Here is a 27,851-nt window from a genome sequence, read left to right on the forward strand (position 1 = left end):
CTTGTGTTCAGCATTTAATTTTGTAATGCGACCTAGCAAGATGATCCTGCATAGAATTGCTGTCTGCCTTTTCACCTTTTTCTTAGCCTTATATTGATTCTACAGCTGCTCCCAGAGGAAAGGGCAGCATGATGTGATATTTTTATTCCATTAGGTTTCTTGATAACCTGCAGCCCCAGTGAACTGGCCAGTCCCAGATGATGTGTTAGACACTTGCACTGGAGGCTGGCACTGAGGCAGATAAGGTTGAGCAAATTGTTATGAGATATTCATCTTATTGTCTGAGTAAGAGGAAGATCAGCTGGGCAGTATGGATTACCTGGAAACCGTATTCTTCTGCTGTTTTTACTGTGCATTGTACTAACTGCAAGAACCGCCTTTTAACATAAATAAGCAGAGGGTCTAGAACTGTTTATTCTGATTTTATTTTATAGTGAATATTCTTTTATGTACCCAGATATATCTTGTTAAATCATGGTTAACTCTGGTTTCCTTTTCTCCATGAGTTGGCAGTAATTTGCATAAGATGGTGGAACAGCACCTTTCAAGGGCTGATTAATATTTCCGTGAGTCAGCAGAGGCATGAGTAATGGGTGGTTCTCAGCCCATAAGGAAATACTTTTGCAGGTGATAAAGGTGAAGTGTTAATTGGAACCAGCTGATATGTACTGTGTTACCTCTGCCTTAAATTAAATGATCTGGAGACTTGGATTTCGGATGTTGCGAATCACCCAAATCACCTCTTACAAATGAGCTGGATTTTCTTGGCTGGCTTTTGTCGGTATTTAGGATATTTAATGTCTTATTTATCCATAAACATGGAAGAAGATTAACAGTTGTGTCGAATGTAGAGATTTCCCTGCTGGGAATACCTCATTTTTAGAGTTACAACCAGAGACCAAAGGTCTGTCTCCTTACTCTCCTGCATGTATGGATAATAAGTACATTTACTTTATCTGAAGGCTTCTGTACTAAACTAGCTTTGGATTTCCCTACACAAAATGTACCGAGCAGGAGGCATGTTTCTTCTTCCAGCTCTCTTTTCCGTGAGGTGCAACTTGATGCTGGTTTACTAATCTTGGGGCGGGGTGACATGAGCTCTTGAGGAGAAAGAAATCTGGAATGTGGTTGAAACAACGTTACAGCATCATTTGGGACCACGTTTCAAATGGAAACTTGTTGCCTTCTTGGAAAGGCTGATCTCAAAGGTGGCAGTGGCAGCATGTGACACTGATGGCCGTTTAAGTGCGCTGGCTAAGATAGTCATTAAACACACGCTCAAGTGTAATTTGTGGATTAGATTTCAAATGCGGCTGTTTTTTTTTTTTTTTTTTCCTTGATTATTGAAATATTGGAAGCTTTAAAGAATGGAGACTGAAAAAAACCCCTGTATTCAGTTGTGTGTCTAGTGCTGTGGCAGAGAAGTGCTTTCTAAAGCGGCCTGGCCTGGCTTCCTTGAAGCCCAGTGCTTGTTGCAGCAGTGCCTTGGAGCCTTTCCCAGCGTGTTGGGCTGCAGTTAACCCTCACTGGGGGGAGTTTTCATACGTCATACCTTCTGGGAACACAGTTTCCTAGAGCAAGGTAAAGACAGTTAACTTGGAAATACTTGTTTTTCCTTTGGTTTCAGAACCCTTCCCTTTTCCCCCATGCCTTTGCTGTTGAGTTCAGGCTTTTGTTCTCTTAAAGCTAGAATGGTGAGTTGACAATGTAACCTGCAGGATGGCAAACACCCTCCCCCCCACTTCCATGAATTAAATGGAAAGGTCAGCAACGACAATTTAAAAATGTGGTTTTAATACCATGTCAGGTTTCTTAAAATAAAAATAGGTATCTCTATTAAAATTCTACTTTTATTTTGCTAGGCTGTTTCCCTTATGAACGCTAAAGGAAACTATTGCTCTTGTGATACACCGTTTGTGGTAAGTGCTGTGTTCTGCACAGGCCATTGCAGGGAGAAGGCTGGAGTTTGTGTAATGTATTGCACATGCATCCCGCTACTGCCCATGTGGTGGACCTTGCAGGGCGTACTTGTAGTCGGAGCACAAACCCTCGGCTGAAAAATTACTAGGCAGAAAACTATTTTAGCTTATCAGTTAATACTCAGTTGTGCTTGTTAAGTTTCTTGTCACATAGGGCGTCTGTGCCCAGCCCAGCATGGTGAGGCAACGCAGTGGAAGACAACTGTGAAAATTTACTGGCTGCTGCTGCACAGGGAAGGAAAAGCTTGGTGCGGGAGAAGAAAACCCTGTGTTGTTGAGATTTAGTTAATACAAATGTCCTGTGGCATCTCAGATAAACTTATGTGTAAAACCTACTTCCTAGATAGAGCTTTTACTGATGCAACATGGGTAGCCGGACTCTGGCTTGCTCACGCAGTCTCAGTAAAAATGTTGGAAGGACCGAGAGCTAAAAATATGTTCTTAACCCCACAGCAGTGGTTTATGTCGGCCTTCCTGAAGCAACAAATCCCTTCAATTAGTAAGACAGTGATGTTTATTTTGGGGTTTGCTTTGTTTTCGGTTTGGGATGTGAACTCTTACGCACTGTAGCTGAAAAAAATTACAAAATTCTGTAGCTGTGATGGGGCCTGCTACAGTTGTTGGCAGCAGCTGCAGTGTGCACTGTGCTTGTCCTGGTGTCTGCCTTTGCCTGGGAAAAAATAAATCCATTTAAACGGGGAGGAGCAGCCAAAAATTGTTTAGATCTGCACCAGTAGCTGACTTGATGTGCTAACCACATGTTGTCCCTGTGTGTGCTATCCTGAAGACCGTTTGAGTTCTCCTTTCTTCGTGCCAAGTGCCGCTTTTGGTTAGCAAGTTGAACAGAAATGGTGGGTCTTGTTGTAACGTCAGAAAATCAGCCCGTGTCAGACAGGTAAATATGCCAAGTCCAGCCTTGTCACTTCCATCCCTGAGAACAGGATTGTTAAATATTTAGAGATCTGGCTGGCTGGTGCCTTTGTCCTTTGGTTTTTTCCGCTTCTGGTACCATGCTCTGGTCTAGCAGAGGGTGGTGGGGAGATGCCAGAGGATTTTCACAGCACACTGGATTTCGCAGAATTAAAGGCAAAGTCTCCAAATGGAAAAAATAGAAAAACCTGCCAGTTTTGCACCCTGAAGGTGAAGCTTGTGCTGTGGTTGGGGCAGCAGCGTGTGAGATAGCGCTGGGGCCATCACAAGGCTCTGACAGAACAGCTTTACACAGGGGGTAGAGCTGGTCCCTCTGATGACTTCCAAGATGCTGGAAGCGTGCATTTAGTGTAGCGTGTTCTGCTGCTGCTTTTTTGGGTGGTTTTGTTAAGATACATAGGCTGTAGTTGTTTGCTTTCTGTCTTTCCATTGTACTGCTTCCAAACGGCTGCATTTTATTATACTTTAAAGGCTGCACTTGATTGTGTTAATTATTTTTTTAAGAGCGTGTGCTAGTGTTGTTGCTAGAGTAGAGGCTGACACCCTTCTTGTTAGCTTTGAAGTATGTTTTAGATCTTTAAGTGTTTTTGACTTTCAGTGTTTTTCCAAACATAAAAAAAACCAATTCTTGTAATGAATTTCAGTCACTAATGTGGTTGAGTTTACCTTAGGAAGTGGTCCAAAGGTGAAAAAGAATAAAAGCCGTGATGGGATAACTGGCCTCCAGCTTTCTTTTCCCAGCTTGTGAAAAGGCAGTAGGAGGTTATGGCGTTAATACGGAACAGAATACGAAGAGAGAGTAATTTCTTCAGTGTTTGAATGCAGACGTTTAGCAGGGAGTCTGTTTACAATGTGGCTTGCTAGAGTGTGTCGCAGACCAAGCGAGAAAAATGTGAAGATGCAACAAGAGGTGTTTTGCAAAAGTGGATTCTTTTTGCAATTTCCCCTTGTAGCTGGGCTCGCTTGTGTGCTGTAAAATAGTGGGTACAAAAAGCATTAGAGTAGGTTTGTAAGGAAGGAAGTGCAGGTCTCTTAGGTGTAGCTAAATTGTTTTCTGATTCCTGAATTCTGCATGGGCTTCTTCGAAAATACTGTTTCTAGTACAATCATTTGAGTTTAAAGTACGTGCTGGAGGTGATGGGAACCTGATGAAGCTCTGAAAATGTACTTGAGGTTCTTGGCTTCATCCAGGAAGCACAAATGAGAATATAGCCAGAGGGCAAGATTTTTGCAAAGACTGAGAACATTTTTATTCCTGGGTGAATGTTCTTTAAAAAATGTAGTATTACCAGTTTTAGCAAAGCTAAAAATTTCAGCTTTCCATACCTCAAATAGAGAAGTATTAGTAAATTGATATTTGCATATAGCTTGGAGTTTTTTGCTTTCAATAAAATGTCATGGTAGCCTCGGAGGCATGTCGGTTCTGCCTTGATTTAGGTCCCATTGATTTGAGGTCTTGCACTAATTCTTTGTGTGATGTGGGAAGGTGGGTTGTGAGCATGGCTTGTGTAATGGTGATAAATCAGTGTAGTGATGATGAGGATTGTTCTCTCCTTCTCCCCTTGCTGACTTGATGCAACACACCAGACCTCTCGAACTTCGCAGTAAGCGTTGAGGTTTGGAAAAAGTTGAGCTTGCATGTGTTTTGCAGCATCCTTTTTGCCAGACTCTCTTGCTCCTGCTCCAGAGTGCTGAATGAGTCAGGGGTGAGGTGGGACAGGCTGCCTGGGAGGAGAAGGCAAAGGAGCGATAGCTAACTTCTGCAAATCTTGGGTTTAGAATGGCTGATTTGCTTGCTTTCAGCTCCCTACAAACTTGCAGTTTTATCTGTGAGTGGAAGTTGAAAGAGGCTTTGTGTTATGGTTAGTCACAGAGTCTAAAGTTCATTTGAAAAATGTTGTTCGTTTCCAAAATAAATATTTTCTGCTGTATAGGTCTGCTGTTTTCTGAAATGCCTTGTAATAGCAGGTGCTTTTTAAATAGGAAGCTGGGGAAGGAAGCCACTTTTCTAATGGGAGTGTTCAGTCACATACTACCCTTTTTAACTGTTACGTTGCAAGCAGTTTTAAGGCAAAATATCACAGCAGCCCCGAGCTCATCCCTCTTTGCTTTCTGTCTGCTTCTGGACCCTGTCTCTCACTCAGCTGCACTGTGTGTTAAGACGCAGGTTTTCAGTGATGCTTTGATGGATCTGTGATGGTTTAGTGTTTTGGTAGTTTAGTCGTCTCGGGCAAAACGGTAATGAAATGGAGTAAGCAGGCATTATCCTTATTACAGGAAAAAGAAAACTAATTGGGCATCTGAAGGAGCACCTGAGATGAGCATCTGCGCTGCTGAAGCTGAGCCCTGCAGTCTAGGGGAAGGAGAGGGAGGGCACGGAGAGCACCCAGGGTCCCTGCCTGTCCCTGGGCCGCCTTCAGGGGTGGCCAGCCCCCTCCTTGCCCCACCAGGTTAGGGAGGCAGAATCTTCCAGACAGGCACAGGGTGTTTCCAGTACCTGCCCACACCCCAATTTCCTGCTCTTGGTTCTCTATATCAGCTGTTAGGAAATAAACCTTTCTATCTTAGTGGGTCTATTTGCAATTGAAATAAAAAGGGGCCCCTTTTCACTGTTTCCTTGTTGCTGTAACTAAGGCTTTTGCATTGGTTCCAGCTCAGCATTAATTCCCTTTGAGAGCATGCCTTGGATTGCATTAACATTTTTTTTGACGTTTGACAAAAGCCTTGTTTAAACAAGTTAGATGTGCATCAGGCTAATAAATATAAAACCCATCAGATTATTCCTGCTGTGCTGTTCTCTGGAGAACAGTGTCTCATTTGTATATTTTCCACTAATCGTCTCCAAATCTTGCATGGGTGATATCAAGTTAGGGAAAGTGGACCTAGTATTACATATGGTATAGTCAGGGAAAAAAAAAGGCTCTGTTTTGACAACCAGCATAGCAATCTTGGAGACATGACTTGAGTTCTAAAAAATGTTTTCAGAAATGTGTTGCATAAACAAGTCATAATTTCCCTTGTGGAGAGGGGAAATGTTTTTCTAGATGTACTTATGTGCAGACATGCTGGACCCATTTTCTGTAGCCACAATTTAAAGAACTGAAACGGTAAATCTGAATGATCGTATCTTGCCAGAGCACAGATTTTGGTTGACAAGCAAGGAAGTTGGGCCGTAAGTCAATTTGTAAGTAATTGAGATTTGATACTGCATCTCTTGGCATCTGGGTGCTGTGACTGCACCAGATGGTACAGGGCAGTGGAAGAATAAAGCATCCTCGCTTGCACCGTTGTTCATTTTACAGTCTTGTCTAGCACCGCTTGATTGCAGGTTGTTTGAGGGGGGAAGAGCGTTTAGGCATGCAGGAGAGGGTTGGTTTGCGAGCTGAGTTACTGGATCACACCCATTTAACCATATTGACTTCATCGTGCCTGCATGGGTGTGACGGGGGGTAGGCTTTGCCTCTGTCTCCGTTAATCACACTGACAGCAGGCAGCCACCAAGCTGAGAAATTGCCAATAAACTGCATAGATGGAGGGATAAACGAGGTATTGGGGAGGGACAGACTTGACTTTTATGGGGGAGATCCTGCCTCACCTTTACTGGAGTTCTTTAGGGGAGGACAAGGGCAATCGTTTTGGTGACTGAAGGAGTTGCTCTGGCAAAGGCTTGTGAGCAGAGCTATCATCAGGTAAGAGGGAGGGTCCTCTTGCTTGTAGAGTTGTAAAAAAGTGGGAGGTCACATATAGGAATAAATACTTTTGACGAAACCCATCGGCAAGTCTTGGAGGAATCTGTGCTGCAGCCTCTTCTGGTTAAGCTATTGATGAGTGCCCTGGGAAAGGGGATGAAAGCGGGGGGCAGTTTACGATTCGTTTGGGGTAGTAAAAAACAGGAGCTGGTTGTGCGGTTCCAGAAAAATCCTGCGTGGTTGATGACGGACATACTGGCAGATTCAACTTGATGTGAATGAGCGCGGAGAGTTGCATGGGGAGAGGGCAGTGCTAACTCATGTATTGCAGCTCTGAATGAGCTGTAGGTCTCAGCGGAGATCTTGGCATCTGTAAGAGCTTTGTGAGAATGGCGAATGAAGTGCTCAGCAGGGCTCAAAGCAAAGGGCGTTAAGGACAGAAAACAGCAAGTTGCCATGCCTCCATTAGAAGGGTGTAGCGTGCCCCTCTCTGGAGGCTTTGGGGGGGGGTGACTGTGGTCCTCACATCTGGAAATAAGTATAGCAGAACAAAAAAGTGCATTAGAAATACAGTAGGTTTGGTCCAGGCAAGAGCCAGTCCAGCTAGGCAGGGTGGTGTAGCCTGGGAAGGGGAAGTCGAGGGATCGTTACAAGAGAGGAGAGGGGTAAAGATGGAACTGCTCTTGATTATCCCTTCTTAAATCAGGATTAAGAAATGTCTTGTAAAGCTAGCAAGAGGCAGGTTACAAAACACCCCAAAAACTTTTTCTTTTGTTGAAATACAAAGAGAATTGAGCTGTGGGTCCCCTGTAGGACCTTGGGAGTGCCGGTCCTGAGTGGAGATGCACAGCTATTAGCTGATGGATAAAATACATGAAGGGCTGTGTTTATATGGAGAGGCTACTTACACCTGAGCTGCAAGTAGAGCCAAGCTGGAGGAGAGCAGGGGCAAGGTGTGTGATGCCACCTTGTCCCTTCTTGTCTGCTGCTGACCTGTGCCAGAATTAGAAAGGCAGATGAATTACTAGTCTGGGTTTTAGTGTTTGCCGCTCTTAAGAGTTGGTGCTTTTTGTTGCTATTTTGCTAAGGACTTGATAGTCCCTTTATCTCCATCCTTCCCTCCCAGCCCCCAGACTGCTGTGGTTTTGCTCATTTACCACTACCTGTTTCACATTCTGCTGCTTAGCTTTTGGTGATGCTCAGACGTTGCCCCAATATAATCTCTTCTGTGGAATCCCAGTGGTGGAAATCCTGAGCAGGCTGACTTCGTACTTGGTTTTCACTGAGTATTGTGGCTGTTTTACCTATAAAAACCCCTACTTTCTCCTCTACCAAGTAGTCACCAAGCCCCCCTTGTTTATTTTTTGCTTGGTTTTTGAGTCACAGCCATTCTTTTCTATCTGAAGAGCTCAAAGTCTGTTCAGCCTGCCAAGCAACGTTTTTCAATCATTTTTTTGCATCTCTGTTGTGACTTTCTTCTGAGTTGCCAAATAAATTATTAATTTATTATTTATCTATATTATCTATATTAATTGAGAATGTTCTTCTCATTTCCCCCGCTTCATCTTTTTTAATTTATACTTTGACATTGATTCTTTTTTTGCCAGCTATATAAGCTGTCCCTCTTCAGCTTTGATGCCTGGTAGGAAGGTTTTTCATTAACAATCAGATTTGACTAAGAAAGGCTAATTCCTTGGGTTTGTCGGTAGTCAGGGAAGACAGCACAGGCTATGATTTTTGAAGTGTCTCATTTTTGGGTACTTTGGGACATCTTTGCTTGGACACGAGTTTAGTCCTGTATTTGAACTGCTGGTATTCATCAGTTTGTAAGAAGCACGTCACTCCTCTGATGTCTTGAGCACGGGTTGCTACAGCTTAAAATCTTATCGCCAGATTTTCACTTAGTTACATTTGGGGTAATCTTTCCTGTGCTGGCGCTACCCTTCCCTTGAGACAGGAGACGGTATAAAACAGACCTCACCTTTGACACTGACCTGCTTTCTGGTGTAACCCAGCAAAATAAGACATTTACCAAATGTTTCATCTCCAGTGGCTGGGTTTTTTTTTTTTTCCTTCCTGGAGTCCAATACTGCTATGATTACTTGTTTAGCTGTGTTCTCTGAGGCTTTGGTGCTTACAGAAATATTGTATATTGTCTTTAAAAAAAAAAAAAAAAAAAAAAAGATACTACTTGATCATGGGGTATAGAAGTGACCTGAGGCATCAGGACAGCCCAGAGCCCTAGTATGTGAGCAGTGCTGCTTTCTGCTGCTTCTCCTGTTGCAAGAGTATGAAGCAATATAATAGATTTTGGCTGTATGTATTTGACAGGATTGCTCTGGCTGACAGAACTGTAGAAACGATTTAAGCCAGGGTTAAGTTTTATTCCTTTCTTTGCTGAATGCGAGAGCAGTGGTATCTGTGGGTTTGCCCCGTGCACGTGCTTGGGAAAAGAAAGGGCTATCATCAGCGTGGCTGGGGGAGGCGAGGGGGCCAGGGGCATGGATGGGGTGGTACAGCCAGCCAGGTGGAGGCTGGCTAGTTTGTCTGAATCCACTTCCAGCAGGGATGCTTTTTCTGTTGTGCTTAGGTAGTACATTTCATGCAGGGGAAAAAAATAATAAAAAAGGCTAATATGATACTTAAAAAAACCCCACCAATTTAAGATAGCATCAGTTTCAAAGTGATCATTTATTTTCCCACTTGTACTGTGGCAGGGTAAAATGATGTTTCATTTTCTCTTTGTATGCTTTTTTTTATATCCCTTTCTACTTGTTGTGGTCATCGCTGCCCTGTTGTAAACAGGGCGAGCTGGGACCAGTGTTTTTCAGTCACATTTCTCTGAGGGATGCTGCTGAGTATTAAGGAATGTACATTTTATGGGAATTAAGTTGTAATCTTGATTATCCTTTGCTCAGAATGTCTCTTGGACCTGTGCTGTTCTTCTCCAGCAGCAGAGTTGTCTCAAGAGAAAACAGTGGTTTTATCCGCGGGATTTTAATTTTTCTTAAACTAACCATGCGTCGGCACCAGAACCCAACCCACTGTGAAAATACAGGGAATGAGAAGTTTTTCTTCTTAAGTATGTTATTTATTTTTCCTTATAAACATCTTTACAGCTAAAATATCTTCTCTGTTTTTTTTTTTTTTGGTTTGAGGATTTGGGGGTTTTTGGGGAGGAGTGGGCGGGGGGATTAAGATGACTAGTTTTGGTTGGAGCTACATTATATTTAAGGACAAAACAAATATTTTGGTAGTGTTAGATGTAAAACTTCAAGCATGAAACTGGTTTGGGAAACATTATACATCATTCCATCCTGTTGTGGGAAGCATGGGACTTGCTCCAGCTGTGGGAGCTAAGGAGGGAACATCTTTGAAATCGCCCGAATCAGCAAGGTTAAGTATGGCTAGAGATGTAAGGCAGACGAGGGGGAGAGTGGGAATATTAGCCACAAAATACTCATCAGTTTCAATGATTTAAAAATTCAAGACAAAACCCAAGTGCTGCGGTGACGGAGAGGTGCTCCTGAATTCCCAAACCCAAAAGTGCCCACTGTGGAAAGGCTGGCTCGTTGGCTGTGAAGGCTGCATAGTGCTTTCCATCACCGGTCCTCCTTTTGTTTCCATGGCAGCACGAGGGATAACGCTGTTGCGGCTGCCAGTTGCTATTGGAAGATAGATTATGGGCTTGACCTAAATATCTATTTAATATAGCTTTTGGTTACAGGGCATAGTTTTTCAGATGTCACGTATAGGTGGGGCTCTAATGGGTTTCAGCTGAGGTGCCTGATGCTGTAAAGAAGCTGAGCTTAGAGCAGTTTTCTGTCTTATAATTAGCAAGTGGGTATTGCCAGCGATAAATCTGACCAATATCAAACATTTATGTTGGAACTGTAAGAGCTCTTGGGATTTTATCCTTTCTGACAACACTGGGAGGGGTGGGGGGGAGTCTTTTAAACTGACAGCTCACGAAAAATCCCTCTTGTTTTAGGATTGGAATTGAATTGCTTTGTGGCAATTTTCCCGACGACTTCTGCAACGTGTGTATTAATCCTATTAATGAAGTGTAAATACGGTGTCGTGCGTGATGGATGGGACTTCCCAGCACTCTCCCCAGAGCCAGGCTGCGCAGGGGAGGGCTGGCAGGGTATGAAACCATGCTGCGACTCGGCTTTTTGGTTAAACTGCATCATAAGAATAAATGATGCTTCTGCAACTTGGGAAAGAAAAAAAGGGGGCTGTTTGGAATTGCGTGGTTGCAGCAGTTATTTCTCATTAGTATATTGGGGAAAGCCTTATAATCTATAATCCTATCAAACTGAGCGAGTAGGGAGGAAAAAGCTTAACTTTTCCTGATACTGGTATGGATGGATTTCTAAACAATTTGTTTGTTATTGTTTGTAATTGTATACGGAGTAGAATATATAAGCAGAAAGGATCCATATCAAAAGCTTTTTTTGTGTGTGTGTGGTTTGTTTTTTTTATTAAAGAAAAGGTACAAGGTGAATGAAAACATTGATATATAAGAAGGGCCTTTTGGAATGTGACACGTTCTCCCAAACAGTATTTTATGCAAAGCTTAAAAATAAGCATGTCAGAATATTTTACTGCTGCACTGTGTTGGAACAGGGTTGGTGCTTTGACTTGAAATGCTGGGGGCTGAGTTGGAGAGGATGTACGCGGAGAGATTACTCCTCCTCTGAAAAATGCATGTTTTATTAGTATCGCAAGTCTCAACCCAAAAGTTGCACTTTTCCTTCTTTCCTGAGAAAATTAGCATAAGAGCTTTGGGAAATACATTCTGAAAGTACTGCTTTGATATGACTCCAAAAGAGAGAAGTGTGCTTTTATCTGCATCTTTGTAGGCAAGTGAGAACTTGCAGGAATATTTTGCTGTACCTGTTTGCTCTCAGGTTTTTATTTCAAAGTAGGAAGTGAGTCTAAATATTGCTTATAATGCAGGAATTATTGAGGGGGGATCAGGGTGTGATGCAGTTGTTGGTACTTTTAACTTCATTCCCCTGTTTTTTGAGGGCTCCTGTTCTTATCAAAAAGAAAAGGATCTTTTTGCTGAGGGTTTCCAGAGAAATCCCTTGGCTTTTCTTCTACTGTTGTTTTGCATGTTCTATTCCTCCCACCCCACACCCTGGCTTTTCCTTATTTAAAAGGACAGCAAAGGGACCTTGGGATAGCCCGAGGGAGGCTCTTACTAAGAAGCTTTCCAAGAATCATGGAAGATTTAGTCTTTTCATGTCATACTGCAGAGACATCTGCCTGCTCTTCGCTCATCCTTCCTTGTGGACAGGTTTGCCATTAGGTTTTCATCTCAATCAGACGAAAGGAAATCTGTGGGCTTCTCAGGCTTTGGATTGAAGTGCTATCAAGGGTGAAGTATTTCAGTGGCAATGAAGGACAAAACAAGGTGAGTGGATCAAGGGCTGGCACAGTACAAGGAATGAAGCAGAGGCTCCTGTGCTGGCACTGCTGCTGGTGGGCTGGGGACTGCCGTGTTGCTATTGCAACAATTGAGGTTCTCCCAAAATATTAATCAACAGACAGATTTCATTGGCTTGGGGGGATGTATTAAGCAGGAGGGACCCAAAGGATGGCAAGGGGAGTGTAAATCGCATCAGCCCGGGTTAAGAGTATTTACTCTCAGGTCCGATTAGCTGCCTTGCTGCTGTTGCCCGTGGCAGTAAATGGAGTTCATTTAGATTAGCAGAGGGCCTCCAGCGTTAAAAACCAAGTGTGGAATGGAGGACTGCTGAACACCTAGGAGAGGCTTTTGCTGTGATTATTTCTGTAATTGCTATTTAACTTCTCCCGTTTTCCTATGTGACTTCCCTCTTCTCTTTGGAGTCATGGATGATTGAATTGACCTTGATCCTGTCATCTCTCAGTAACATTGTTTTGCTAAGATGTATTTAGTGATTGTTTCTGGGTTTGAAGAAGGAAATTTGTTTTTCTGTCAAAAAGGTTATTCTGAGCAGGGCTTTTAAATACACAGTAGAAACAGTCAGACCTTCTAGGAAGTCTGCTGCTGTGCTATGCTGTGGAATACATAGATATTGCTAAGAATGGCCATGAAATCCCAATGTTTCACCACAGCTTTGTGTTCATGGGGAACCAAAATAACACGTACACCTGATTCTTTAATATTGGAATTAATACAGAAAGTTCCTCTAGCTGGAGCTGCATCACTAAACGGAGGTTTTAAAATAGCCAAAGATCTTGCTGCAGTTTGTGCTTCAGTTTAGTGATGTGTAAGTAGAACTGAGAAACTCTAAAAAAGGAAAAAGAAACCACCCCCAAAATGAAGCCTATTTTGTGGAAAAGTAAACTTGGCAAAGAAAATGTAATTTAAACTATCTTCTTGGTGCACGTTTTAAAAAAAAAATGACTGACGTGCATATTTTGGAGTTTTTGATCATTGATGCAGAAGGTAAATGAACAGGACATACAACTGTGATTAATTATTGACAAAAGTCATTCCTTTTATATGTATAGTATGTAGTTAGATGTGAAGGTTGAGTTCACTTAAATTCCAAAGTCGGAAAGTAATGCAAACAAGACTCCAGTTGATCAACTTCATACATGTGGTTCTGTTTATTATGCAAATCTCTTCCAATATGTTTAAATCAACATGCGGTAGTGAGGTTTTTCTTTCTTCAGCAGAGTATGTTTGTGGACTACACAGTTTGTGCTTTGCATGCTGCAGTTTGATGCATCCAATATTTCATAGTCATACTGTAGCTATAAGTGCATTTTGTGTTTTGTGGTGCTTTGTTTTTTTGCCTTTCTTTATTCAAAAAACCAAAAACAAACTCCCAGGCTTGTTTGTCATGTTCTATCTGCAAGTATTTGACCTTTTGACCTTAACTTCCATGGGTCTTGGGATTAACTTGAAATAAATCACTCCTTTCTGAGGCATTTGTACTAGAACTAAATTGGTTAGCTGGGTACTTTGGTGTCCATACAAATGATTGTACATGAGCCTTGTTCTGCTAAAGAGACCAGATGCTGTTTCATACCGTGTTCTGTTTTTAACTGTCATTATTCCTTGTAAACATGCCAGTGAAAATTATACTGGGGAGGGAAGATTACCGCATAGATGTCCTAATTCGGTTTGTTTTGTGGTTGTTTTTTTTTTTTTTTTTTTAAAAGCAGCAGTGGAAGACTTTCTGTAATTTAAGTGCAAATTGAAGATAATAGTATTGTGAAATAATAGATTAAATTAGTTGGGTTGAGGTCAAGCTTTTTTTAAATGGGCGTATTTTTGCAACAAAATGGTATTTCAAGTATTCTTAAGTATTTTGGAGGCTCAGAACCTCTGTGCATAGCAGTAACCAGGTGCTGAGCAAAAAGGAGAAGGTAGCTTTGTCAACAAGTCCGGCACAGTGTCCAGTAAGTTTTATTGTATTTCTTCTACGCTATAGCTGATCAGACTTAAAATGCATGTGTTTCCCATATTGAGGGTGCTTGACATCTGAGCCAGTTTGTTTTGGAAGGTCATTGTGTGGGTTCTTGGAGCCCTTCAATGAAGGCAGGACCAAGCAGGTTGAACAAATCCATGCCCTCTGGCCAGATCACTCTTTCTCTCTACAGCTGCCGTCTTTTTGCTCTGTCTTTTGGCCTCTTAACTTTTGGGAAATGTACCTTTTATTGCCTTTCCTACCTGTTTGCTTTTGGATTGTACAGATCTTAAAAAGTAATATTTGAAGTTGATGTGAGGGTTTTTTGTGGGTATGGTTTTTTAGTGTGCTGCTTTTTTTTTTTAAAAAAAAAGAAGTGACAGGGCTTCTGATGTTTTTGTTCCCCTTGAGTGTCTATCCCTTGGCTTAAATGGTAGATTTTTTTTTTGCAGTTCTCCAGGCTGGTAAGTGGTAGCAACGATCTGCTCACTCATCTTTTTTTTTTAATCCTCTGTGGTGATAAAATCCAATGCTTCTTTTTTATTGAAGCTTGTTGACATTAATAGAGATTTCTTGCATTTTGTTTCACACACATACATCCCTGCCAGTCAGGCATAGTGCTGGGCTGAGACTGATGGTTTTCCTTGGCATCTCAGAATCTGGAGATCAGCTGAAACCACCTTGTTTTGTACGGCCTTAGCTAGTTCTTACTGCTGCTGAGTCTTGCAGATCAAATGGCAAGTGTAATTTTCATCCGTTTATCCATCTTTTGCAGAGGGATAAGAAAGGAATGATGCATGTACAGGTATGGGGAAGGGAGAAGCAGGCATGTTCAAATCATGCTATGCAAACATACCAACCTACACAAAAGTATAGTTCTGGAATTAACTGTCCAGAAAAAGTGTTCTGGAACAGAACTATGGAATATAAACAGTACTCGGGGTTATGAAGAGGAACTTTGGTCTGTCATGCAGTTACATGTAATTCATACCTAGTAAAAAATCCTTTTCATGGAATCAGGCTTAACGGGAATAGTCTTTCTTGATCTGATATCCAAGATTTTTGAATGGCAAAATGTGGATTTTACTTGTTAGCTATGATGTAACGTTGCTGTGATATGGAGCCTGTGTAATTACAGGCTGACTAATGGGTTCTGTTCAGAGAAGAAAAATAAAAGTGGTGATGCAAAGCATCGGGTGTGTGAGTGCAAGTTAGTCGGTATCTTTACTGGACAGGGAGTAATGGTTTAACATACAATGATACAATTTAAATCAGCACTTGCAAGTTTTCTTGCATTTGAAGTAATTGTGAATCTTTCTTACTGTTCCATGAGTGATGAACAAAATCAGTATGTTAAGCTACAGAAACATCACTTAGGAAATTTATCCTTTATGGTCTGAAGAAATAGGTTTGTGTGGAAAGGAACTCCTTGGTTTGTTGGCTTCTTATTACAGTCAGTTCTTTCCTGTCATGGTTGGGTTGTATGGCAACTTCTTCTTTCCCACCGCTTCTCAAATCAGCTGTAGCTCAAAGTAAAACCATGAGAATCAGTAGTTTACTGCCAGGTTGAATTAGAGAAGGATTCCTCTTATGCCGAAAGCTGTTGCAGGTTTCTGGAGGCATTTTGATTCCTGCAGTTTTGTTGCTCTCCAGACTTTCCAGGGGCTGTTGGAGAGGCTCTGGGACCTGGAATGAGGCAGTCACAACCCTGGTTGTGTGTTGGAGCCTGTACTCTGCAGCAGGCAAGGAGGGGAAGCCCAAGGTGCTTCTTGTCAGCTCCGTTTGGGCATTCTGATCCACACTGTTGTGATCTGGTACCTTCCATTGCTCGCTGGAAGGGAAAATCATCCTTCCCGCAGGAAGGTGGGAAAAAATCTAGGCCAAGTTATGGTCCCTTTTGAGTGCCTTAATCGTAAGGCTCCTAGAGCAGGTCTCATGTGCAGTGTTCATGAATTGAAATTGCTGCTTTGTCTGTATCTGCAGCTGGACGTGCTACGGAACTTTGGACTCCTCTGGTCCAGGATTTACGTTTTCATCTGCTCCTGCTTTCTAGATTGTCTTTTGGCTGGAGGCAAGAATCCAGGGCAGTGACTGCTCAGGTCAGGTATCTCTACCCTGGGCGAATCCTGTGTCCCTCCTTGTGTAAATGAAAGGACACCTCTGGCTCATTTGAAGTCACTGGACTCAATTGTTGTGGGTCTACATCCTTCTGCAAGTGTCTCCTGTTCTTTACTAGGTGTCACCTGCTGGTCTGTGCTGTAGTAAAAGGATACTGCCATAGCTGAATCTTTGGCCTGACCCGGTGCATAGTGCAGGCTTTTACATGATGATGTACTAGTTTCTAAGCAATGTAGTAAATACGTGTATTCCAGCGGCACTGAATTACTTAAATAGGCGGAATGTTTTTGGAGGACATGCATTTTTTTTCTCTTCACCCGCACTGTCAAAGCACGGTTCATCCTCTGCCATCCTCTTTGTCCTCATCTTTCCCTTTTTTGGCTTGGAGCTTTGTTTGGTCTGAGACTTGGATGACATTTGACAAGTGCTTTTCTGCTGCTTCAACATAACAGCTCTTTCTGAGCTCAGGGTAAGGTGGTAACTAGAGGGGGCTGTTCATTTGCACTGTTTCATAGTGCTTCAGGTCATTGTTACCTGTTAATTGAAATCATGTTTAGCTCTAAAATGTTTAGTTTCCTTTTCCTGAGCGTATTTAGTAATCCTTAATCCTTGGGTTTTCTTCTGTGGTTAGAAATGCTGATAGGATCATGCAGGAAAAAAAGAAAAATACTTACAAGCAGTACTTGCTTTCTTAAACCTTTACTGGGTAAAACTGACAGAGATTGGTTTGTGGAAAAATGGTTTGTGTGCTGCTTTGTAGTCAGGCGTGACAAATACAAGACACCTATTTTAACAGGTATACAGTCCCACCCAATATAGGCATACACCTAGGACTTCAGGTTTTGATCAAATTGGACTACTTCAGGTCATGCAGCAGGAACCTAATGGACGTAATGTCTTCTCGTGCAGCTGGCATGCCAAAAGGTAACCCAGGTCTTCAAGAGCATCTTAATCTGAGCCTTTGGTTTTCCTTCTCCTTCCAGTGATTGGGAAGCAGCTCAAGATTGTCACATACCAAAATAGTTAAATCTTTTCACAGTGTTTTCATATAAATGCACATGTCCTGCTAGTACACACAAGCTCCTGTTTGTAGTTGAAATATAAAGCCTTGTGTTGAATAAAAACGGAGAAGGCTTCCAAACTGATAGCTAGTATGTATGTCTCTTAAAAATACTGAGCAAAGGTAACATATTTAGTAGGGAACAGAGAGACAGTACAAAATACAAGTTTGCTTTGAGATTGTTTTTTGTTAGACTCTGGGAAAGCTTGCTTTACCGCTGGTGGTGTCTCTAAGTTAGTGACGATACCACCTGGGGTAGGATATTGCTTCAAACTTCTTTATTCTCTGCATCAAAAGATAAAATGAAATAGCCTTCTCCTTTTCCTGGCTGGTGTATCAGAGGGGAGGCAATGGCTTGCAAAACTTCTGCTTGCTTACGGTCAACATGGTCAAGGGTAACTTCACCTGTTAGTTCCTATAATGTTAGGAATTGATGGTAACATCAGGACTTCTTCAGTGCTTTTTAATTGCTGTGGAGTTGCATCTGATCTGCTTGGTAGGAGCATTCTGTGCATGCCGCAGGGAGGCGTTCATCTGGTTTGCATGCTTTTGGAGAGGGTTAATTCAGGTTTCGAAGTAATGCTGCTTGGATTTGTAATGGGAATGTCAGTATCTGTTTGCTTTCAGTTGACTAGACCTTTACAGAGGGAACAAAATGATAAATGTTTTTAGAGTTAGAAAAATGGAGCCTTACTTCTCTTTTCTTTTGTGTGGAATTATCAGGGAGGTAGGACCTGGGTGCAGCCCTAAGGACTTCATTTCTTTTGGGAGCCATGATGAATTTAACTCGCCAGATCTCCAGAAATCAACCCCCTCCTGCCTGCTGTAGTTTTTATTTAATTTTATAGTAAATGGCTCTGGTGGTTTATATCCGTCTAGATCATGCTACTGTAAAAAAAGCATGTTTCTAGAATAAACAGATATTCTCCTTTACCTGGCAGGGATGTTACCACCGATGCTGGTAGCTGAAGTTGTTGACATGAAGTACGATGTCCTGTAAAAAAATAGTGTGGTTTTAGAATAGGCAAACTTTCTCATTTACCTGGGCGGAGAAGTTACGGCCGATGGTGACTGCAGTTGTTGACATTTAGCGTGATGAGCAGGCCAGGGCTTTCCTCGTAGAGAAGAAACGTGTCGTGGTGGATGGGAAGCAGTTTGTGTACAGGCTAAAAGAGTCTTTTTACAACCCCAAAAGACTGGAGTTAGTTTGAGCTTGCTAACGGCAGTGCAGGTGATACAGCTAGGCTTGCTACAGAGAGTGCATCTGTTACGCAGAATGGTAATTTCTGGTATTCTTGAATTTTTGTGGAATTTATCCAAACCACTAGTGTTTGTCACCTTGGACTGTCAGTCTCGTAAGATTGAGTGTGACTTTTGGTCTCATGTACCCAAAGCCTTAGCATGAAATTCTGTGCGACAGACCATTAAATGTCATTCTACTGATGTTGTGAATGTTGTCTGCTTTTACAGATGCCTTTGTAAATAGCCAGGAATGGACACTAAGCCGATCTGTACCAGAACTGAAAGTGGTGAGTTTATGTTTCCTTCTATCTCTGAAAAACATCCTGAAAATGTTATGCACAAGTGAAAATTTTCTAAGCTTCATTAAATCCACTGTTGTGGAAAAAAATACAGAAAGCAGTTTTTAAAAGTAAAGCATTTTTCTTCAACAGAACTATCTAGTGAGGTTTATTTATCTTCTGTTTTTGTAATCATACTTGAAAGATCTATTTGTATTTTGCTGTTGTTTTGACATGAACCAGACTCCTAGTGTGGCCTTCTCAGTAGCAAAGACTTATGTTTCTGTAAGCGGGGGAGGTGGAAGTAGCAGGTGATATGTAAAGCTTCTTCTATCTCACTCTTAATAGTTTTTCACAATTTCTTCAAGGACCAAATGTCTTTTCTCTCTGCTAAATGAGTGTAACCAAATTTATACCGAACAACAACAATGAGAAAGAGTATTTTGAAGGTTCCCTTAGTGAATCAAAACCTAAATTTTTATTATAGGAATGAACAATGATTTAATAGCTGCTTACAATAACTTTTCCCTTGGTTGAGCCATACTCTGTATAGGTGGAAGAAAAGGCAAAAAAACCCCAGACTGGGGGAATTTCCCAGGTTTGCCCATTTAAGCATTACAAACATGGAGGCTGGAGATAAAGGCTGAAACCTCCTCATAGTGGATGTCAAACTGGCGCCTTGTAAAGCCAGCAGCACAGAATTGCGGAGGCCAGGTCACTGGGATGGATGGTTACCACGTGGAAGTCCAGATTTAATGAAACACAGTCGATTTCTCAAACCCTGCAAAGTTACTGTGGTACCCAAGATAGAGAATTCACTAATACCTTTGGTAGGCATCTGTGCTCAGCTTCTGTTTTCCAGCTGTAACTGGACAAGCCGCTCCTATCCAAGCACTCGTCTGCCAAACAGCAAAGTGAATTGGGCAAAACCCCCTGAGTTTAGGAGTGGGCAGGTGGGGCCATGCTTCATTCACTAGCCCGGTTCTTATGCAGTAAATGTCTTTTTCTGAATCCGAGTTGATAACAGTGTTTACGGAGGTGAGAGAAAACATAGGTCAAACTTTAACATTGTAAATACACCTACACAGAATTAGAATTGCATTTTAATTGAAGCAACTTCCTCACGACCACAGTTATGTTTCTGTTCTGATTTCAGTAGTGCACAAGGGAAGTAGAAGAAAAATATGTAGTCATGGATGGAGCTATGTAGTACAGGAAGGGTCTGCAGAGGGTCACTAGATTGTTTTAACTGATGGTGTAATTTGGAAGACATCTCCCAAAATACCTCGCACAATAAAATACTTAGATTTTAGGACTGGAAAGTGTTGGTTGGATATGAGTCCAGTCCGCTGTGGTGTTAGCTAGCTTATGCTGGGGAGGATCTAGAGAGGTTTGGTTTGCTCATCCCTTCCCCTTCTCCTAGCCCTGCTAATTGACAACACTCGCCAATAAACACAGGGCTTGCAGGTGAGACCAAAGCTGCAATCGTTGTGTGTGGTAATACAGAACACAGGCAATTGCCAAGCATTAGGTAATGGTCTTGGGGGACACTCGCTCGTTGTGATGCCATGGCTGCGTTACACGAATGCTTGCCTTGGGTGTCTTGCCCTCGTGTTGTCTGCACCGGTGGCAGGGAAATCAACTCGGGCTGTGCGGCTGCTGTAGAGAATTGATTTTAAGTGGCCAGCATGCATGAGCCTCAAGATTACTGTCCTGGGTTTCAGTTTGTATAATCCCGGATAAAAGCAGAACTCTTAACATTACAAAAATACTAATTTGATTATACCACTGCAAATTATTGAAGCTAGCAGCACCAGCTGTGGCTGTGAACCTGTGCTCTGGCAGGAATGGCAAATTAGGAGCTCCATCTGAAATCTGTTCTGCCCTTGCTGTACATCTGCCCTTGGGAAGGGACTGGTGCAGTGAGTCATCTCCGTGTCATTCCCCTGCTTCCACCCTCATCGTCATCACTTGCTTATGACTGAGGAAGGAAAGGGCTCTGTTAAAAGCCAGACCTGCCTCTGCCACAGCTCTATCATTGCGGCCACCACTAAGGGTAACTGGGTGTGTTACTTTGGCTTGTGGCTGTGTTGGGGATGTCAGAAGCATGAGAATTGTTCACTCCCATCACCATCAAGTGCAGCAGTGCAGGTGGGGAGATGAGGTTTGATGTTGCAAGATTATGAAGAAGCCCCAGCTTTAGCTGCTTGAGCAGGCTGTACTCTGCAGAAGATGGTTAGTAGCTCATTGCAAGAGGTTGTCCTCGCTGTGGAGGCTGGGATGTCCTCCAGTTGAGGTGGTGGTTTGATTTATTTGGCGTTTTTTTAATTATTTTTATAGTGGCTGTTGTTATACCCTTAGGCTCTACAGAAGTTTAAGAATAGAAATAGACTCTGAGAAAGCACGCAGGCTTGCAATGAAGAAAACCCAATGGATGTATTTTCTTCAACGTGCTTTTGAGGAAGGAATACCAGTCTTTCCCTCTGCCTCCTTTTAACAATACACATGGGGCTTGATTTCTTTCAAGTTTTCAGAAGGGTGTTTGTTTCTTCTGATCAAATATTGCTACAGGGTTTTGCTTATGGACGTTGATGCTTCTGTTATGGACAAGAGTATGCTAGGCCAGCTGGGTGAGACCAGACCTGTCCCGAGTGATGGTGGTATTCCTGGATCCCGTTCATCCAAATGTGAAATAAGGATGTGTTAGGTAGCATAAAGACAAGATCTTTTTGGACAAACCTAGTTTGATTTCTTCCAAAAGAAACAGGCAAAGTGCAGTCACACTTCTGTGCTAGATAGCTTTAAACTGTGAAATGCCATCAATACCTTTATGCACTTCAACAAACAGGCTTTAGTAGGATGTGGGCATAGCAGTTTGGTTTTATTTTATAGCATGTCTGGCACATGCAAATAAATGATTCAGTGTTGCAGAAGTCAGAACTGACAGAGCATTGAGTTGTAGCCTTGTTAGCTGGATGTTCTCCTTTCTGAAGTGGGTTAGGGGGTGGTATTTTAGTTCTGTAACATGCTTCTCATAACTTTGTGCATTTCATATGTATCCATAAATAAATAGAAATGACTCACGTTGTATATAAAATATGGGAGACCGGGAATATGACTGCTGTAAAAACATGCTGGCATATTTGTCATACTGTGGGGGATCATCCTTAAACAAGTATTAATCACGATTAAGAGAGAAACTGTATTAGAAGTCAGATTTTTCCAGTGTAAAGTTTATTGCTTTTAGTTTTCAGAGGTTAATAATGTGTGGATACCCAGAGCAGTGATGCCAAGCACTGCACTGAAAACAGAAGGCCTGTTCTGCAAGGCTTTAATTTCTTGTGCTGATGTCTTCTCTGGTAGAAGAGAGATGGCTGCCTTCTCTTCAAATGCAGGCACTGAGGGGAGATCTTAAGGAATCCTCTCTCTTACTAGATGAGGAGGAGGTGGCTGAGGTCTCTTGGGTGCTTTTTGAAGTAGTTGTCTAGGGAAGAAATAAAGCTGTGCCACAAATACGGGGTTTATAGTCAGGTTTGAGGAAACTTGCTTTGGGTTTGTGTGATTTTTTTTGTGTGTGAAGGTAACATCAGTACTCTGACACAAAACTGCGTTAATGCTTTTTTTTCATATTCAATTTTTTCGCCACTTAAGCTTCTAAAGAGCTTTTGTCACTTCAGTGGGTAGTTTGAAACTGATTTAAAATATAAATCCAGGAACTTCTCTATTAAGAAACAACTGTTTGGCAAGAAGGCTCTGTTTTTGCTATATGAGGCAGTGAAGTGGTTTCTTAATTGAATTGCACATCTTGCTGCTCCTGATCAGTCCTTTCTGCATCAGTTGAGCATACATTTATATAATGCTCTTCTGGCCCATCACCTTTGTCTGTGAGTGCCTGTAAGGAGGAACGTGCGCTTGAGGACCTGAAGGGCTGTAAAATTATGTGTGCTGATATGGTCTTTGGGATGCTTGGGGGGAATAAAAGTTGTATTCTTGAATCACTAGGTGTTTTTCAAATGTTTAGGGTCTCTAAATACAGTAACAGGTCCCAGCCACGGGAAGAGGGCTGTGGCTCCTTTCACTGGAGCCCAGGCTGATGCTTTTCTGTTGTTCCTGGCAGTTTTACCCTCAGACTGGTTACATTTTTGGCAAGGGTATAATATAAAATAGCATTAATTTGCATACATGCAGGACTAGTCGCTTGTAAGTGAAAGTTTCGGTATCTGCTGGGAAGGTGTTTGCATGACTGATTGTCTCCTGACCTAATGGAGGTGGTTTTTTTTGTGGGTGTGTTGGTGCTATGCTGGTTTGCTACAATCTAGGTCAGAAACAACTTTGGTATGTTGTTTCCAAAGGTCTGGAGCTGCTGCTTATAAAATGAAAACATAAAACACTCTTCTATGTCAGTATTTTCCTAGCAAGCATATGTGAAGCTTGCTTGCTTTCCAATTCTTCAGAAATTGTACTGTTCAGAAGGGGCCTTACCCTGGCTATTTACCTGCAGAGGTATCTTGAATCTGTTGATTTACAGATGGGATTTATTTTTTCTTGCCATTTTTTGCCCAGATTGTTGTAATATAGAGCTGGTGGGGAAGGAGGAGAGGGAGATGCTTGCCTTGGGAATGTGGTGTTCAGCTTCTGCTCGGGGGTGAAGTTGCTGGTGTAGTGGATACAGCCTGCTGGTGAGCTGCATGCTGAATAAAATAAATAGACAACTAGCAAGCAGTTAATCTCTTTAAAAATGGTAAACTGTTCATATCTGGAAAACTGTGCCTTGATCATCTGTATTGGCCATTAAAAAAAAAAAAGTTTTCCCATACTTAAGTCTTAACTATTTGAGTCATTTTGAATCCTCAGCCGTGAGAAATACTTTGTTCAAGGTGAAGGGAAAAAGGTGGGAAGTAAGCTCTTGCCAGAAAGCTGTGTATGGAAAGGGAGAGGATATCAATTTAGTGATGAGGTGTACAAAAGCCAGGCTGTTATTCACAGGATTTCCTCAGGTATTATGGTTTTGCTGTCCAAGAAATACGGAGGGTTGTTTGAACATTTTTGTTATTTAGGGAAATTTATGAGTAGATGAGCTTACTGTAGTTTATTGGCATATAATGGAGGGAAAAGTCGTTTTCTTGAGGTAGTTTGATGTTTTGGGATTAAAGAACATACACTAGAGATGGTGTTTTCTTTCCGTAATTCACCTCTCATTTGGTGTCTGGTTGAATATTGGAGATAACTGAAATGAAGTTGTGGTTAAGCAATCAGAATAGAAATACAGGATTTGGATGACTTTGCAATACTGTTGTAGTTTTTATTTGTATGTACAGGTAGAAGTCCTAACCTGTTTCTCACCCCTCTTGGGATTACCTTACCTGCATGTTGAATGGGAGAATTTGGGATCAGTGTTAATAATAATAAAAATATTAGCTAATCAATATTGTCTGTTTTCTTGTGCTATACAGGATTTTACGCCTTTACTTATTGTCCACTATTCACATTCTCTTGAATACAGCAGCTCATTTCTGTACTCATTTTTCTTTAGCTCTTGTCACTTAATTTTCACTAACACACCATATACTTTCTCAGTGCTCTTGAGAGATGAAAGAGAAATCTTGAAAATAGGGGTGCTAGAGAGAGCTGTTTTATTTCTCCTGATAGCTTGTGCTCAAAGTAAAAGATGTCGAGCCAGAACGTGCAGGACACGGAACCCAGTGCAGTCCCACCACACGTGTGCCCACACTACTTGCTCGCGGCTGTTGACTCTTCCATATTGACAAAACACGGAAGTCGTAGTTTGCGACCTCATTTTGTTATTTCTTTCTTCTGAGTAAATTGCCCAGAGGAATTACAAAATCTGTGTGCCCAAAATGTTTAGTTGCTGGAACCAAGGGTCCTTCTCTCTAGGCTCTTTGAAAACGTTTGCTTTCAGACAATGAGTGTGGGCATCTTGGAGGTGACAGCCTTGGTTGGGTTGCAGGTCTGACCTTGCAAAGCAGGGTGTGCAGAGCGTACTGATGATTTAGGACGTCTGAGGCATCAGATGTATTCTTTGCTTGTTGGTGTTTAGCATCCTATGTGATAAGGTTTATCAGGTAGATGTCAGGCACCTGTAGAAGTTGCCCTTCTCCTTAGAGAGGTTTTCAGTTGTGTTGTTTTCTTTTCCATGAAGCTGAAAAAGTACATCTTGTTAGGAAAGTTTTTTTTCGCCTGGGTTCCAAGCAAAGCTCACTAGTCTTAAAGGGGAAAACAGATCTGATAAATGGTTTTGCCTTGGCCAGATCTGAGTGAAGCTCCGCAGAGTGTTCCCAGAGAGCGTTGTCCTGTGAAGCAGGCTCTGAGACACAAGGTTAGTTGGCCGCACAGGTGGCTGTTTGCCTCAGTGTCATATCTTGCACTTAACGTTTAGATGTAAACATCATGGTGTATATAAGCATAGCCTAGAATTTCTCTTAGTTATAAGATAGATTAGAAGCTGCCAGTATGGCATGCTGGTTTAAAGACTCATCAAAGTCATCTCAGAACCCAATAAATAGGTATGTGTTGTCCAACCGCTTGGGCTGTGGCTCACTTTTTATTTTCTTGGGACTGGTCTTCAATAGCAGCTCTGCCTACAGTGGGTTTCTTGGTTTATATTTCTTTTCGTAATTTTTTTCTTTTTTTTTTTTTTTAATTACAAGCTGTTTTCTGCCTGTTCAAGTTCTTTCCTGCTAAGCCGAATGTCAAGGATGAAGCTTCCTGTAGCATTAGGCCAGCACAGCATCTGGTGTCTCTTCTTTTCCCTGCCTTTTTTTGCCCCTCACACCCCCAAGTTAGGTTGTACGTTATTCTTGTTTGCTGTTACTTTTGAAATCTATTTTGGGGTTCTTGGGGTGCTTTTTTTCCCCTCCGGTGTAGCCCACACTGTTCATCACATTTAAAACTTATGCTGTTAGCGGGGCTGAAGGGTGATGTGAGGCTACCGTCCATTTACTCTCTGCCGACGTTTCTGCTTTATCTTAGCTGTTCTTGCACATCAGCTGTAGAGATAAAGTGGGCGTCCTTTGCAGTAATGTTATCCTTGTCTTAAAGTTGTTCTGTGTTGTAGAAAATAAATAATTGTTTCCCCCCTACCTGACTCCAAAACTGTCCTTGTGTTAGTTTAAGGTGGCACCACTCTGTTGGTTGAGGCAATTTTTAGTAATGAGGGTAGTTCTTACCAATTAGGATTAAGAAAATGGAGTGTGCATTAATGTGCAGCTTGTTCATTCTGTCTCTCTCAATTTGGCAAGCTCTGGCAGAGCAGCAGAGTTCATCCTCTCTCCAGGGCTCTTCTGTTCTGACATGTTTATCTTGACCCTAGCTAAAAAGGTTCAGAGAGGAGCAGGCTAAGGTTTGTTTTAAAGGGTGAGATAAGTTCCCAGCTCTTCCCCAAAAAACGGAGTAAGAAGAATGTCAAGAGTCATGTTTGACAGGGAGACCTGAATGAGTGGATGCCAGCTGAGCAAGGAGGGGGAGGAGTGAGGAAGGCATTTATTTGAAACATAAGAGAGGGTATGTTCTCCAAACCCTCCTGTCCCTTGGACTGTGCAGGGCAGGGCAGGCAGCTGGGCTTGGAGCTTGCTTGCTGCAGCTCTTGGTCTGCTTTGGTTGATGGTTCAGGCAAACCGGCAGGAGTTGTACTGGCCAGCAACACAGGGCTGAAGCTTGAAAGGGTTGGCTGGTTTGGTGGTGCGGGAGTAATGCAGGCAGGGTTCACAACCCCCTCAGCCCTTCTAAAGCAGTAACAGAGAGCAAATCTGCAAGGCTTTGGCAGTGGAGCTCCTCTGGGAAGAAGAGCGTTCTGGTGCTCGGCTACGTTCTGTTACTTCTGCCCGGTTTTTAAAAAGAAATGCTAACTAACCAGCTTAACAAAACTCATGCATGCTTAAGATTGAGTACTTTTCTTTGGTAGTCACGTCTTCCCGACGCAGATGTTTGAGCATGGACGGTTTGGTTATAAACTTCTTGGTCAAGTAAGGGACTTCAACAAGTCAGAGAGGACTTGCCAGGATTTGTCTATAGCCATATAAATCATGTATGCGCTTCAGTAGCGAGGCAACGTGAATCACATAGCGGATAGTCTGCAGAGGTATTTTCCAGAATGAGATGTGTTTATATTATATCGTGTATATATGTTCAGTGACGTGTTTATATTTTTCAGTAAAGAGGTGACAAGCCTGCTCTGAGCTTCCGGCTTCTTCCCTGCAGTCTGTATATTGCCCGATGTTCCCGCGCAGCATTAGCGGCGAGCTGACTGAAGGAGTGCTGCTAACACAAGCTCATTTTTGGTTTATATGTTGTCGCGTGCATGCGCTGCTGTAGCCTTAGCTTTCTGGCAGTTACCTGTCGGCATATTTGGAAGTGTTTCCACTCTGTGGGCTTTCTCCTCTAGTGCAGAGAAATTATTTCTGTGTGAAAATTCTGCTTGTATGTACTGCTCTTAGCAGGGATGAATTGCAGCTGAACTTTGTTCCTTTTTTCCCCAGGGGATAGTGGGTAACCTAGCCAGTGGCAAGTCAGCCCTTGTGCACCGGTACCTGACTGGCACGTATGTCCAAGAGGAATCACCTGAAGGTATGTGGATATGCAAATTTCACTTCCTCCCCCCCAAACTACATCTTTATTAATTTTTTTGATCATGCAGAAATGAATCGGTAAAGAATCTGATTTGCTATTTGGGTGTTCACGGACATTTCTCCTTTAACATTCTCCAGCCTGAGATAAGTACACTGAAGTATAATTGTAGCTTTTTCATAACTACTTAGCATCCTTAAAGACTTTGGCATCCAGTATGTGTCCGCATACGAAACTTCTAGTCTTGTATTGAGAAGAACTGACTGTTTTCAGTAGTGCTGCTGCTTTCAGTCTGGCTGTTGAAAGCCACAATTACTGTATCTAGTAGTGGATTGCTGCAGAATCGGGCCTTTTGGTTTGTGATGTTGGGAGAGTAAAATAACTTCAGAAGCCTAAATTAAAGATGTAACTTGTTTCTTGTTTAATGTATTAAATTTTTGGTCTTGAAGGTTTTGGTATTGTTTTCTTTTTTAAAAGATGTTCTTATGCCATAGAAAATTAATTTATATGTGAAAACTTTGTAGTGTTTAATGTTAAATCCAAGTTTATAGCTTGAAATC

At 42.1% G+C, this 27,851-nt stretch overlaps 1 protein-coding gene across 13 annotated transcripts in view; it reads left to right on the forward strand.

The window, feature by feature from the left end:
* Positions 1 to 27,851, forward strand: part of AGAP1 (ArfGAP with GTPase domain, ankyrin repeat and PH domain 1) — a 382,459-nt gene that overhangs the window by 103,993 nt on the left and 250,615 nt on the right. For all 13 annotated transcript variants that reach the window (XM_055813061.1, XM_055813062.1, XM_055813064.1 and 10 more), the window contains exons 2-3: positions 18,659 to 18,717; positions 27,204 to 27,291. In XM_055813061.1, the coding sequence (XP_055669036.1) occupies positions 18,659 to 18,717; positions 27,204 to 27,291 (147 nt within the window). The remainder of the gene's footprint in view (positions 1 to 18,658; positions 18,718 to 27,203; positions 27,292 to 27,851) is intronic.

This window comes from Falco peregrinus, chromosome 8 (assembly GCF_023634155.1).
Source record: "Falco peregrinus isolate bFalPer1 chromosome 8, bFalPer1.pri, whole genome shotgun sequence".
In the NCBI taxonomy this organism is placed as follows: domain Eukaryota; kingdom Metazoa; phylum Chordata; class Aves; order Falconiformes; family Falconidae; genus Falco; species Falco peregrinus.